We start from the raw sequence: 13,588 nt of genomic DNA, 5'->3' as shown, positions 1-13,588 counted from the left end.
AAATTGCTGGCCAATGTATAGGCTAATGACAAAAGTTTCCCTGATGATGTTTGATTAGAAAAACTTTAGTAATGATATTGCAATATACTTAGTGTTTTTTAAAAATTGCCCCTGGGCTCCCGAAAAGATTCAAAAAGCTGTAAAGCACATCATTCTCACACATATAACAACAAAGAAAAGTCATATAAGCTATAAGATTACAACTTTTTTTAATTCATCATGTAGAGTAGATTTCAAAGCAAAGAATGTTACCAGGAAAAAAGAGAATAATTGTATAATGATAAAATGGTTGATTCATCAGTATAACATAATAATCCTAAATATATATGCACCTACTAAAAATGCTTTAAAACACATTTAATAAAAAAATTTAAAACTTTAAGAAGAAATAGGAAAATTTGTAAGTGTACTTGGATGTTTCAATACCTCATTCTCAGTAATTGGTAGACTATACAGAAAATCAGTAATGATACAGAAGACTTGAGCAACACTGTCAACCAGCTTGATTGATCTAATTGACATTTGTTAAATATTCCTCCCAACAACAACAGAATACACATTTTTCTCAAGTACACATTAAACATTTACCAACTACTTTCTGAGCTAGGAAAACATCCTAATAAATTTAAAACAATTCAGGTCAAATGCAGTATGTTTTTGGACCAAAATGGAATTATATTATAAATGAATAACAGAAAGCTATCCAGAAAATCCTCAAATATTTGGAAACTAAATAACACACTTCTCAGTAACTCTGGGTCAAACCAGAAATCAGAAACTGGAAATATTTTGAATTTAATGAAAATACACATTAAAATGTGTGGGACGTGAGGTGCCTGGATGCCTCAACTGGTTAAGCGTCAGCCTTTGGCTCAGGTTATGATCTTAGGGTCCTGGGATCAAGCCTGCAATGGGCTCCCCACTCAACAGGGAGTCTGCTTCTTCTTCTCCCCCTCCCCCACTGACAGTGTGTGCGTGTGCTCACACCTGCACTCTCTCTCAAAATAATAGAATCTTTGAAAACAATAAAATGAAATCTGTAGAATGTAACTCAAGCAGTATTTAGAAATTTAGAGGATTAAAATGCCTATGCTAGAAATAAGTGAAGCTCTCAAAAAAATATGACCTCAGGTTTTACTATAAGAAACTAGAAAAAGAGGAATAAAGGAAACCCAAAATAAACAGAAGAAGGGGAATCATAAAGATCAGAGAGGCAACCAATAAAAGGAAAAACTGGAAAAGAAAGGAGGAATTCGAGAAAATCAAAAAGCCAAAAGCTGGTCCTTTAGGAATCTTAAAAACAAGGTAATTCAAGAGGAACTGGAAGCCGGTATTTCACAAATACAGCTCAATACTTGATTTAATTGACTCAAACCATAAAGGCTGACAAAAGAAGAAAGAAGAACCACACCTATTTCCTAGCATAAATACCTCAGTTTTTATTGTCCTATAAAGATGTCCAGGTCTCAAACAGAAATTACAAAATACATGAAGAGGGAATGGAATTACTGAGTTGTTAAATATGAAAATGTTCAGCTTAACAAGTTAATGCCAAATTGTTTCCAAACTTGATGTACAAATTAATTCTCCCATCATTAATAGAGTTCCTAAACAACCAATAGGTCAAAGAAGAAACCACAAGAGAAATTACAAAATACCATGAGATAAATGAAAACAAAAACACAACCTAACAAAACTTATGAGATGTAGCAAAAGCCAAGAGAAAAATTTATAGCTGTGAATACATTTAAAAACAGTATCTCAAATTAACAACCAAACTTTACATTAAGGAACTAGAAAAAGAAGAACAATAAACCCTAAGCCAGCAGAAAGAATGAAATAATATAGATTGGAATGGAGACAAATAAAATAGAGAATAGAGAATAGAAAATGAAAAGTTAGTTCTTTGAGAAGATCAACAAAATTGACAAAATTTCAGTTAGATTGACCAAGAACAAAACAGAAAGGACTCAGATTATTAAAATCAGAAAATTAAAGTGGGAACATTACTGTCACCAAAGAAATAAAAAGGATTATAAGAGTACTATGAACAGTGCATGATAACAAATTGGATAACCTATATGGAAATGGACAAATTCCTAGAAACATGCCATCTTCCCAAACTGAATTACCGAAAAATAGACAATATAGTTAGACATATAACTAACTAGTAAGGAGATTGAATCAGTTATCAGAAACCTCCCAACAAAGGAAAGCCCTCTACCAAATGGCTTCACTGATAAATTCTAGCAACATTAGAGAATTAACACCAATCCTTTTCAAATTCTCCCAAGAAATCAAAGACAAGGATACATTTCCTAATATATTCTATGAAGCCAGCATTTCCCTGATACCAAAGTCAAAGATATTATAAGAAACAAACCTTGGGGCACCTGGGTGGCTCAGTCAGTTAAGTGTCTGCCTTCGGCTTGGGTTGTGATCCCAGGGGTCCTAGAATTGCACCCCGCTTTGGGCAATCTCAGCAGAGAGCCTGCTTCTCTTTCTCCCTCTGCTGTTCCTCTTATTTATGTGCATGTGCTCTTTCTCTCTGTATCAAGTAAATAAAATCTTTTTAAAAATTACATACTAGGGGATCCCTGGGTGGCTCAGCAGTTTGGTGCCTCCCTTGACCCAGGGCGCGATCCTGGACTCCCAGGATCGAGTCCCGCGTTGGGCTCCCGGCATGGAGCCTGCTTCTCCCTCTGCCTGTGTCTCTGCCTCTCTCTCTCTATGTCTATCATGAATAAATAAATAAATAATTTTTTTAAAAAAAATTACTAGTATCTTCTTTGATGAATATTAATGCAAAAATCCTCAACAAAATACTAGCAAACTCAATTCAGCAGCACATTAAAGGATTATACACTCTGACCAATGGGATTTAGTCCCAGAATGCAAGTATGATTTAGTATATGTTAAATAGCTTGATCTAATGCTAGTAACCTGAATACCCAAGAGCTACAGGACAAATTTTCTTATCAAGCATACCAAAAATAATTATATATATTATATATATGTGATATATGTGATATATATATATGATTTTTTTAGATTTTATTTATTTTTGTGAGACAGAGACAGAAAAACAATGAGCACAAGGTGGGGGGGGATCTTCAGAGGGAGAGGGAGAAGCAGGCTCCCCACAGAGCAGAAAGCCCAATGTGGGGCTTGATCCCAGGACCCTGAGGTCATGATCTGGTGAAGGCAGACACAACTGAGTGAGCCACCCAGGTGCCCCCATACCAAAATATTTATTAAAAATGACCATACCACTTTGCTATTTAGTCTCCTTTGGAGGTATTTATGGTATAGACACTAGATTAACTCATATTAATCAAATACATATTCTGGATCTTTCTGTTTAAGATCATTTCTATTCTTCATACACATTAAGTATAGATTGTATAGTTGAAGCATGCTAACTTTGTAAATTACATATATGTAGAATCTCATTTAATTCTCATACAACCCTCTATCTTAGAACCACTATTACAAAAATGCTATTGATATTATTATTTTTGCTATTTTGTCCTTCCATAAACTTCTTACACAAATATGGGAGCGCTATTGGGTCTTGGGAGATCTGGATTCTAGTCTGGTTCTCAATTACTTAACTGTATAATCTTAAGCCTTTTAATCTTTCTGAACATTAGTGTAATCACTAAAGTAGAGAGATTTAAGCTAAGGTGATATCTAACTTCCATTTTAGGTCTAAGATCCTACACATTTATAAATCCTAGTTCATTTTGCTTGCTTATTTCATAGAAAACTACCACTAAATTTGATAATTTTTGGTGTTTATTGCCATATTGATTAATGCCAGTTTGTATATCTATAATTGACATCATAAATAAATTTGGACTCTGAATTATCTTTATTGCTTAATTCATGTATATGAACTCTAATTCATCTTTGCATTGCTTAATAGAGCAAGAAGTCAGGATGCTTGTACTTTAATTTATTAAAGTTTTTATTCTGGTTGGCTAACATACAGTGTTATATTAGTTTCAGGTATACAGTTTACTGATTCAACACTTCCATACATCACCAGGTGCTCATTATAATAACTGCATTCCTTAATCTCCATCACCTATGTAACCCAACCCTCCAGCTCCCTCCACCCTGGTAACCATCAGTGCTCTATAATTAAAAGACTGTTTCTTGATTTCTCTCTCTCTTTTTCCCCCTTGTTCATTTGTTTTGTTTCTTAAATCGTACATATGAATGAAACCATATGGTATTTGTCTTTCTCTGACTGACTTATCTCACTTAGCATTATACTTCCTAGCTCCATCCTTGTCATTGTAAATGGCAAGATTTCATTTTTATGGCTGAATAATATTCCATTGTGTGTGTGTGTGTGTGTGTGTGTGTGTGTGTATATATATATATATATATATATATATATATATATATATATACCACATCTTCCTTATCCATTCATTGATGGACACTTGGGCTGCTTCCATATTTTGGCTATTGTAAATAATGCTCCTATAAATATACGACTGTATGTATCTCGTTGCATTGTGTTTTTTTAATGTGGGGGGTAAATACCCAGTTGTGGGATTGCCAGATCATAGGGTAGTTCCACTTTTAACTTTTTAAGGAGTGTCCATACTGTTTTCCAGAGTGGCTGTACCGAGTTTGCATTCCCACCAACAGAGCAGGAGGGTTCCCCTCTCTCCACATCTTCTCCAACGCCCATTGTTTCTTGTGTTGTTGATTTTAGCCATTCTGCCAGATGTGAGGTGATATGTCATTATAGTTTTGATTTGCATTTCCCTGGTGATAAGTGATAATGAACATCTTTCATGTGTCTGCTGGCCATCTGGATGTGTTCTCTGGAGAAATGTCTGTTTATGTCTTCTGCCCATTTTTAAATTGGATTATTTGCTCTTTGGGTGTTGAATTAAATAGGTTCTTTATATATTTTGGATACTAACCCTTTATCAGATATATCATTTGCAAATGTCTTCTCCCCTTCTGTAGGCTGCCTTTTTTAGTTTTGTTTGATTGTTTCCTTTGCTGTGCAGAACCTTTTATTTTTATATAGTACCTATACTTTATTTTTGCTTTTGTTTCTCTTGCCTCAGGAGATATATCTAGAAAAAAGTTGCTATGGTCAATGTCAAGAGGTTACTACTTGTGCTGTCTTCTAGGATTTATATAGTTTCGGGTCTTATATTTAGATCTTTAGTCCATTTTGAATTTATTTTTGTGTATGGTATAAGAAAGTCATCTTGTTTCTTTCTTTTGGATATTACTGTCCAGTTTTCCCAGTACCATTTGTTGGAGAGACTCTTGTCCTTATTCCATTGGATATTCTTTGTCAAAGATCAACTGACCATATACTTGTGGGTTTATTTCTAGGTTTTCTATTCTCTTCCATTGATCCATGTGTTTATTTTTGTACCAGTACCATATTGTTTTGATTACTATAGCTTTGTGATACAACTTGGAAGTCTAGAGTTGTGATGCCTCCAGCTTTGCTTTTCTTTTTCAAGATTGCTTTGGCTGTTCAGGACCTTTTGTGGTTCCATACAAATTGTAGAATTCTTTGTTCTAGTTCTGTGAAAAATGCTGTTGGTGTTTTGATAGGTATTGCATTAAATGTGGAGATTGCTTTGGGTAGTATAGACATTCTAACAATATTTGTTCTTCCAATCCATAAGCATGGAATGTCTTTTTATTTCTTTGTGTAATCTTCAATTTCTTTCATAGGTGTTTTGTAGTTTTCAGAGTACAGGTGTTTCACCTATTTGGTTAGTTTTATTCCTAGGTATCTTACTATTTTTGGTGCAATTGCAAATGGGATTTTCTTCTTAATTCCTCTTTCCGCTGCATCATTATTGGTGTATAGAAATGAAATGGATTTTTGTACATTGATCTTGTATCCTATGACTTTAGTGCTCGCTTCAGCAGCAAATATATTAAAATTGTATCCTATGACTTTACCAAATTCATTTACTAGTTATAGCAGTGTTTTGGTGGAGTCTTGATCGTGGTGAATGATTTTTAAAAATATATTCTTGATTTTGGTTTGCTAACATTTTATTGAGGATTTTTGCATCTATGTTCACCAGAGAGATTGACCTATAGTTCTCTTTTTTAGTGGTATCTTTATCTGGTTTTGGTATTAGGATAATGCTGGCCTCATAGAATGAATTTGGAAGTTTTCCATTTTATGGAAAAGAAGAATAGGTATTTTCTTCTTTAAGTGTTTGGTGGAATTTGCCTATAAAGACATCTGGTCCTGTATTTTTATTTGTTGACATTTTTTTATTACTGATTCAATTTCTTTGCTTGATATAGATCTGTCCAAGTTTTCTATTTCTTCTTGTTTCAGTTTTGGTAGTTTATGTGTTTCCAGAAACTAATCCATTTCTTCTAGGCTGTACAATTTGTTGGCATATATTTTTTCATAATATTCGCTTAGAATTGTTTGTATTTCTGTACTGTTGGTTCTTATTTCTCCTTTCATTTGTGATTTTATTGAGTTTTATCTTTTCTTTTTGATAAGTCTGGCTAGAAGTTTATCAATTTTACTGATTTTTTTTTTCAAAGAATCAGCTCCTGGTTTCATTGATCTGTTTTGGTTTTTTTGTTTTTAGTTTTGGTATCATTTATGTAATGCTCTGATCTTTATTATTTCCTTCTGCTGGCTTTATATTTTGTTTGTTGTTTTTTATCTAACTCCTTTAGGTGTAAAGTTTGGTAGTTTATTTGAAATTTTTCTTGTTTCTTGAGATAGGCCTGTGTTGCTATAAACTTTTCTCTTAGAAACACTTTCACTGCATACCAAGGGTTTTGGACCATTGTGTTTTCATTTTTACTCATTTCCATGTACTTTGTTATTTCTTCTTTTATTTCCTGGTTGATGTATTCATTGTTTAGTAGCATGTTATTTAACCTCCATGTATTTTTGGTCTTTCTAGATGTTTTCTTGTGGTTGACTTCTATTCTCATAGCATTGTGATCAGAAAAGATGTATGGTATGACCTCAATCTTAAATTTGTTAAAGCTGGTTTGTAGGCTAATATGGTACTTATTCTAGAGAATGCTCCATGTGTACTTGAAAAGTATGTGTATTCTGTTTTAAGATGGGATGCTCTGAATATATCTGTTAAACCCATCTGTTCCAGTGTGTCATTTAAAGTTATTTTTTCCTCTTTGATTTTCTATTTATATGATCTGTCCATTAATATAAGTGGGGAGTTAAAGTCTTCTACTATTGTATGATTGATTAGTTCCTTTATGTTTGTTATTACTTTAAAAAAAAAGACTTTATTTATTCATGAGAGACACAGAGAAAGAGGCAGAGACATAGGCAGAGGGAGAAGCAGGCTCCCCACCCAGAGCCTGATGTGGGACTCAATCCCAGGACCCTAGGATTATGACCTGCATCAAAGGCAAACACTCAACCACTGAGCCATCCAGGTGCCCTGTTATTAACCTTTTTATGTATTTGATTACTTCTATGTTTGGTGCATAAATATCTACAATTGTTATACCTTCTTGTTGGATTATACCCTTTATATAATATCCTTCTTTGTCTTTTGTTACAGCCTTTGTTTTAAAGTCTGTTTTGTCTTATGTATAAGTATTGCTATTCTGGCTTTCTTTTGACATCCATTTGCATAATATATATTTCTCCATCCCCTCCCTTTCAATTTACAGGTGTCTTAAGTCTAAAATGAGTCCCCTGTAAGCATCATATAGATGGATCTTATTTTTTTTAATCTATTCCGTTACCCTGTGTCTTTTGATTAGAGCATTTAGTCCATTCGCATTTAAGTAACTATTGATAGATATGTATTTGTTGCCATTTTATTACTTGTTTTATGATTGTTTTTGAAGATTTTCTCTGATTCTTTTTTTGTCTTTCATGTTTTGCTGATTTTTTTAGTGACATTTGGATTTCTTTGTCTTTATTCTTTATATATTTATTAGTTGTTTTGACATATGGTTACCATTAGGTTTGTATATCATCTCTTCTGCATATAGCAGTCTGTATTAAATTGATGGTTTTCTAAGTTTGACTGTTCTTTTCTCCCCACCTCCCCACGTTTTAGGTATATTGTGTCATATTTTATGTTCTTACTGATTTTTTTACAGAAATATTTATTTTTACTGCTCTTGTGTTTCCTACCTTTATACCATCACTTTTAGTCTCTTCTTTCCACTCAAAGAGTCCCCTTTATATTTTTTGAACAGCTGATTTAGGGATCACAAATTCCTTTCATTTTAGTTTCTCTGGGAAGCTCCTTATCTCTCCTTATATTCTGAATGATATCGATAGGGTATTCTTGGCTGCAGATTTTTCTCATTCAACACTTGGAATACTTCATTCCACTCCTCTTTTTCTTTCTTTTGTAAAATCTTGTGCTAGCCTTATGGGCTTTCCCATGTAAGTTACTGACTTCTTTTGTCTTGTTGTTTTTAAGATTTTTTTTTCTTTATCATTATATGTTGCAAACTTAATTACAATATGTCTGGTGTGGGTCTGCTTATACTAATTTTGATGGGAGTTGTCTGTGCCTCCTGGCTCTGGACGTCTATTTCCTTCCCAGATTAGGGAAGTTCTCAGCTTTATTTCTTCAAAAAAATTTTCTGCCCACTTTTTTCTCTCTTCTTCTGGGATGAATGTTATTGCATTTGATGGAGTCACTGAGTTCCCTAAGTCCTTTCTTGTTTTGTATAACTCTTTTTCTCTCTTTTGTTCAGCTTGATTATTTTCCATTACTGTCTTCTATGTCATTAATTCATTCCTCTGCTTCTGACATCCTGCTATTCATTCATTCAAGCTCATGTTTCGATTATTGAACCCTTTATCTTTACTATGTTATTTTTTACCTCTCTGTTAAGAGTCTCACTCATGTCTTCCACTCTTTTCTCAAGTCATGTGAATATCCTTATGATCATTGTTTTAAATGCTCCAACAGGCATGTTACTTATATCTGTTTTGCTTAGATATAAACTGTGGCCTTGTCCTGTTCTTTCATTTGAGATAAGTATCTCTGTCTTCTCATTTTATCTGCTTCTCTGTGTCTATTTCTCTGTGTTAAGAGGGTCAGCTATGTCTTTTGCTCTTGAAAGTAGTGACTTTATGAAGGGGATGTCCCAGAGTGCTCAGAAGCTCAGTGTCCCTGTTCACCAGAACCTGGCACTTCAGGATAGTATCCTATGTGTTTTCCTTATACCCTGCTGTTGTGTCTGAGTTACCTTTCCTTTCTCTGCAATCATCTATAGTGACTCTGCCTGTTGTGGGTTGCGCTTGCTCTCTTTGGTGCTAGGGAGACTCAGGCAGGCCAGGTCTGAGGGAACTTGCCTGCAGGGGAACGTGGAAGTGGGGTAACAGTGCTAGCAAAATTTGCATTGGTCCACTAGGCCTATGCTGGATCCCCTCAGAGTGCTGCTGTGGCTGGGGGTTGTATACCAGGGCAGCTGGGGGAGTAAGGCTGGGCCCAGCATGTGATGGTACCTTGGGGCATGCAGCTAGGAATAGCGTGGTGGCTGGACATGGCATGAAACAGCGGTTATGAACCTGGCAGCTGGACAGGCCACACATGTAGCTTTAACAAAATTTGACCTGAGTCCTTTTATTATAAATGTCTTTATAGCCTTGCCTCACACAGGTGGTTCTATATTTATGCTGGGGAATGGGGAAGGAAAAGGTGCCTGCCAGCTCCCTCATTTTTGGAGAAGTCCATCAACATGCTCTGAAGTCAGTATGAACAGATTTGTCTCCTATTTGCCCCCATAATTGTGTAAACTGTCATTTTTATGTTGCCATTCTGCATAGGCTGGTGTCTCTTTAAGGGTGGTGACCCAGCTATTCTTAACTTCCTGGATCATCCAGTGATGAGTCAGGTGATTTATAAAGCTCCAGGCTCCAAGTCCCACTGGTTATATAAACACAAGAAACTCAACCCTTTTAGTTTTTAAAGTTAATGTTATGGAGATTAGTCTTCCCTATGTGAGCTCCTGTTGTGAGGACCCATTTCTTTCTTTCTTACTTTTTTAAAGATTTTATTTATTTATTCATGAGAGACACAGAGAGGCAGAGACACAGGCAGAGGGAGAAGCAGGCTCCATGCAGGGAACCTGATGTGGGAATCAATCCCGGGTCTCCAGGATCATGCCCTGGGCTGAAGGTGGAGCTAAAACACTGAGCCACCCGGGGCTGCCCGTGAGGACCCATTTCTTTGCCCTCTCCAGGCATGCAGCTCCCTCCATTCTGCGGGAAGCTTCCCTCGACCTTTCTGACCTTCCTAACCTCTCCAATGCAGTTTCTTCTCTAAATTGAGTTGTGGAGTTTGTTCTGCCACTCTTCAGATTGCACTCTGGTTTGTTAACTTGGATATGGATGATATCTAGTTGTAAATGTGGATGGGATGAGCTCGAGGACTCCCTACTGCACCACCTTCCCAAACATATCCTATCAGGAGTTTACTAAAATATTGACATTATTATTACTTGTACATTTCTTCCTTCTTACAACATACATACTGTGTCTTTAGCCAACATATCACAATTTCACTAGTTCTTGCTGTGGCTGTCTCATCCTACTAACTGCTTTAATTTCATACTGAGTTACTGATAATGATAGAGTTGGAGTGGTTATAGGACAAGAAAGTAATAGAGTAATGGACATTGATTTGCCTTTACATGCCAGCTCTAATTCAAGAAACTTCATTAGCTCACCAGATGTTTGTGTGCTTTTTGTGTGCCAGGCACTGTGCTGAGTCCTTGAAATACAAAGTCAAAAACATGATCCTTGTCCTTATTTTACTATGCTACTTTAAGGTATATATTTTTTACATACATTTGGCAGATGAGGAAACTAGGGCTAGTTAACTAACCCAGGGTAAGGCAACTAATGAATAATAAAGCCAGTATTCAAATTCAGGTCTGCATGGTAACAAACCCATGCTCATCTTCACTATAGCAACTCATCTGCCTTTTAAGAATAAATGAAATTACTGGGGCAGCTGGGTGGCTCAGTCCATTAAGTGTCTGCCTTCCGCTCAGTGTAAGATCCCAGAACCCTGGGATGGAGCCCCCTATGGAGCCCCTTATGGAGCCCCATATTGGGCTTCCTACTCAGCAGGGAGTCTCCTTCTTCCTTTTCCTCTGTCCATCCCCGCTCATGCTCCAGCCCTCTCTCTCTCTCTCAAACAAATAAGTAAAATATTTTTTAAAAAATAAATAAAATTACTGATATGTGTACAAATTCCAATTATAGTTTTTTATAGATTTTATGTATTTATCTGAGAGAAAGAGAGATAGCAAGAGAGAGCACAAGCAGGTGGAAGAGGGAGAGCTCAGCAGGGAACCTGCAGTGGAGCTAGATCCCTGGACCCCAGGATCATGACTTGAGCCAAAGGCAGACCCTTAACCAACTGAGCCACCCAGGTGTACCACAAATTCCAGTTTTGAATTGTGATATTAATGCTTTTAATTTCATACATGTTCTATTTTTTAAGCCTGACAGAGAAAATCAAGATTTCTTGTTTGACAGAATTTCAGAAAGTTATGTGACACTTTTCATGAGCATCCCTGCAAGTCGAAAAGATACATTCCTTCAGGTAAACATAGAAACTAACTGATTATGCTAAGGATTTTTAGAGCAAATGAAATTTAAAGAATAGTTATTTTATTTATTTAAACACCTATTAGAATATATTTTGTTATTTTGAAAGCAAATTACATGAAATAGAGTAAGTAATGGTCATATTTTAAGTTATGCTTCCCCCTCCTTATATTGTATTCCCTTACCTGAAAGTCTCACAGAATCTCCTTAGTGTGGTATAGATATTTTATTTGCATATTGATAATTTGAAAACTACTGATTTATTCTATGCATTTTTGCATATTCTTGAGTTTTGCTGTTTACCTTCAAAATTATCATTTTTCTTTTACTTTATAATGTACCTTTTAATCTGTTTAAGAGGACTTGAGAAGTTTATGTAATAAACATACGTATTATGTAATACATTGGTACCTGTTACAGTAAACAATAATGGACATATTCATAATCAAATGTTTGTTTCCCTTTTTTTGTTATAATTAGTGAATATGATTGATTAAAAGAATTTGTGTTCTTCAATAACGTGAAATGAAAATGTGTAGGAGTTTCATTAGATACTTTTAAATGTAAACATCTAGCATCTCAAAGCTGAAGTCACATTTAAATACTTTGTTGTGTTGATATTTGTAATTCAGAAATACATTCATATTTTGAAGTTGATAGCTGTTTTCATGGGTAAAACAAACTTAAAAACAGTTAAATGTCCTTCAAAGTGAAAATATAAATAAACTTACATTGCCAAACTATATGTTCAACCTTGATCTATCTTTCTTACTCACAGCCATATACTATAGGTGCAGTGTCTATAAAAGGAAACCAGTAGCAGGCAGGGAATAAGAAGATTTGGCCTCATGTCCAGGATATGCTACTAATTATCTGGGTGATCTTGGCAAGACATTTAGTCTCTCAGTTCCATAGTTGGAAGAGGTTAATTAGAATCATGATTCATAGATTTTAATTTTGTAGAACAGTGGTGTTCTGAAAGATGGACTAGGATTCTCTCTGCTAATATTAAAATATTTTTTCTTATCTCCATGTAAAAATTAAGGGTTAGGTTTTTTGGCAAATTGTCTAGAAATGACAAAAACAGCTGTTTCACTTCATCTTTCACTTAGTCTGTCCGTTTGTGGTGAGTGACTCTAGCCTACCTACATGGTTTGATGAAATCAAGCATGCTTTAACATAATGCTCTTGAGAAAAGGATAACAGGCCTATTTAAAGTGCATGAAGAAAGAAGTAGTGGCACACATTGCATATCCCCCATTCTCCAATTTCTAGCTCTACATCTTTGTTGGGGGAGAAATAAATGTTCTCCCCTGGAATGGATATGCCTTTTGATAAGTGTTATATTTATAGCCTTTCTCAATTCATGACTTGATTTTTTTTCCTGCATTCCTATTTTCTGTGGCTTTTTCTAAGAAGTAAGTTGTTTAATCAAGATTCAAAGGCTCTTTGAGGACAAAGATATATGTCTTGGTGATTTGACCCCTTGGCCTGGGTTCAGTCTTCTGTTAATGCTATCTCTCTGTTACTATGCTTTATAATGAGGACACCTCCCTATATATCTATCTCCTCCAGAGCTATTTAAGTAGAAATAAAGTCTCATCTCATTGACCAACTTCCGTTATTTTTACCTCATTCATATAAGTCAGGATTTTGTTACTGCTTGCTCATCTGATTCATCTTACCTAAAAGAGAAATTTGTTAATTTTTAAGAATCAAAGAGTCATCTTCATGTCCCACTATTCGGTACAAATTAGCTGAATCTAAACATATTTATTATGACTTCTCTTTCTTCCACTGTCCCACAATGATAGACCTTCAGAAATTTTCCCAATATAATTTGACACTTGACCTTAATCATGAAGATGAGATATTCATAGAAAATTTTTAGAAGTTATCCTTATTCACCTTGTTCAACCTTTTAATTTTAATAGTATGATTTTTATACCAAAATATAATATGTGATTGTTTTGGCAGTAAAATGTTCATGAT

The 13,588-nt window shown here is 35.1% G+C and overlaps 1 protein-coding gene across 1 annotated transcript in view; it reads left to right on the top strand.

The window, feature by feature from the left end:
• Positions 1-13,588, top strand: part of FAM227B (family with sequence similarity 227 member B) — a 189,417-nt gene that overhangs the window by 38,032 nt on the left and 137,797 nt on the right. The window contains exon 9 of the mRNA XM_025998683.2: positions 11,490-11,591. Within this exon, the coding sequence (XP_025854468.2) occupies positions 11,490-11,591 (102 nt within the window). The remainder of the gene's footprint in view (positions 1-11,489; positions 11,592-13,588) is intronic.

This window comes from Vulpes vulpes, chromosome 15 (assembly GCF_048418805.1).
Source record: "Vulpes vulpes isolate BD-2025 chromosome 15, VulVul3, whole genome shotgun sequence".
Classification (NCBI taxonomy): domain Eukaryota; kingdom Metazoa; phylum Chordata; class Mammalia; order Carnivora; family Canidae; genus Vulpes; species Vulpes vulpes.
Note: the sequence above shows the minus strand (reverse complement) of the source record. Positions and strands in the feature narration are given on the sequence as shown.